At 24.7% G+C, this 2,409-nt stretch overlaps 1 protein-coding gene across 1 annotated transcript in view; it reads left to right on the top strand.

Annotated features, from left to right (window-relative positions):
- Positions 1-1,946: 1,946 nt before the first annotated feature.
- LOC105620398 (alpha-tocopherol transfer protein-like) overlaps positions 1,947-2,409 on the top strand; it is a 2,830-nt gene continuing 2,367 nt past the window's right edge. The window contains 2 exon segments of the mRNA XM_012201895.1: positions 1,947-2,210; positions 2,212-2,231. Of these exon segments, the coding sequence (XP_012057285.1) occupies positions 1,947-2,210; positions 2,212-2,231 (284 nt within the window).

Here is a 2,409-nt window from a genome sequence, read left to right on the forward strand (position 1 = left end):
CTTTCTCTCTCACACGCACACACGCACGCACGTACAAACACACTGCATATTACGTATACATATATTAACACATAATAAATTAGATTCCGCACGTGCCTATGTATTCTTATTCATCATTATTATTAAAGTTAGACATAGTTTTTATAAATATATTATTAAAATATTATGTGTGTGTGTGTATATACTACTTAATCGTTATCCATTGTCAGATAATTTATATAAAGTGTAAACTATTTTTTTATCTATAGCTATTTGCTGAGGATAGTAGTTGCGACTATCAATCAACTGATCTTTAATCTTTAAATATTTTATGAACTGACAATATATTCTTTTATATTCGTTTTAATACTATTTTATTACATAATGTAGTCTTTTTATATGCCATATGTTTTTACATTCGTGACATTCGTGTATTTTTTGTAGTCATTCTGTTAAATTAAAATGTGATATCTCCTTTGTAACATAAATGCTATTAAAAATGCGAATAGTCATGTATCTATAATAATAACAAAGTTATTAAATAACATTACATGTATTTTTGTTAGATTTGTATAATTATATGTATAAAGCCAGTATTTCAAACATTTTTATATTATTGTAATTTATTTTTATATTATTGTAATTTATTTTTAAATGTTTAAATGACAAGCAGATAATTTCTATAAATATGTAGATAATTTCTATAAATATTTACAATCGACACGATTGACTTTTTTACATATATAGCAAATAAATGTTATTATTGATATTGCTGTATTGGTGCAAAAATTACTTAGACAATTACGTGATTGTCATACAATTCGATTTTCTTAACAGTGTATCTCTATTCATGTGGTTCTTAATTCTTTGATCACGGAATGCAGCGGTGCTCAATTAGCTATTCAAATAATTTGATAATGTGGCTTCTCAAGTTTGAAATTGAAGAGACTCCTTTAGCTGCTTTCTTGGATCTTTTCTTTAATAACTTGTAATATTTTTTGATATCGCTGAGAATGGTTTGAACTGAGCCAAAACATCCGATCTTATCATTTTTTAGTTATAAGAATTATTAAATACATTGTATAATGTATAACGCCAACAACTTATTGTCTGCTCTCAATCGCCTGTTTTTTGTTTGATATTTATTTGTTTATTTTTATTTTATAAAAGCACGTTTAATTTTTTTTTTATTTATTTAAACATGTGTTTTCATTTTTATTACATTCATTTAAATGTGTTCTAATTTTTATTATATTTAAGAAAAATGCTCATAATAAATCCATATACCAAACATTTGTAGCTAAAAGAATTACATATATTATTTTTGATGATAGGAAAAATTATGTAGAATGTCTGTATGAAATAGAATTTCAGTGTACATGTCCTATTCATCATGAAAATGATACATTACATTCGTTAAAAATATATTTAGGTGTCACGCAATGTTCGCTGTTGTCACTTCACCATCGGTGCAGTTTAAAAAGTCTATTATGTTAAAGCAAATTTCAATCAGTATTTTTCAAGGTATCGGAAGTTATCAAGCGAATCTTTCCATACAGCCACATTCAAGGTAAATGGAATTTGTTGAAATGTACTTTATTCATTATCATATTAATAAACTAATAAATTATGCTAATAGCAAATAATATATACATGTAATTTGTGCTATAATGTGATAACACATAATTTGAAGGTTTCTAATACAATATATAATTAATATAACATATTAATTATCATATTTTAGTATAATTATTATTTTACATTTTTGTATTTCACATAAAATAAGCTTATTAATATACTTATTTTGCAAAGTGTTCATAAACATTCAAATAATTTTTTTATAATGTTCAACGAGATAGTTTTTGCTATGATTTGATTAATATAGTTGATAAATTTTGTTAAGATTATTAATGTTAATTAATGTTAATTCTTTTCACTTCCATAGAAATTTAAATTCAAAGTAAACAATGGCTTCAATAAAGCTAATATCGTTTGAGGAAGAACTAAAGAAAAATCCCAAATTAAAAGAATCAGATATACAAATGTTGAGGGAATGGTGCGAAAAGCAGTCTTATCTGCCTAAAATATCAAACAGCGAATTAGCATTGTTCTTGCATAGTAATTATTACCGACTTGAACCAACAAAAACTACTATTGACACCTTTTTCACAGTTAGAACTCACGTACCTGAGTTTTTCTGCAATCGAGATCCTATTAACAACAAAGAACTCAAAAAAAGCAACTGAAACAGTGTAAGTATATTTATAATTTTTTTTCTTTTTTTTTAATTACTCATTACGTTCATTGACAAATTATGTTATATGTGACAAACAGAATGTAAGAATATATTTCTCGTAAAGAAATTTCGCGTACAAAGTATATATATATATATATATATATATATATATGTATGTATCTATATGTGTGTGT

Source organism: Atta cephalotes (genome assembly GCF_000143395.1).
Source record: "Atta cephalotes unplaced genomic scaffold scaffold00026, whole genome shotgun sequence".
In the NCBI taxonomy this organism is placed as follows: Eukaryota; Metazoa; Arthropoda; class Insecta; order Hymenoptera; family Formicidae; genus Atta; species Atta cephalotes.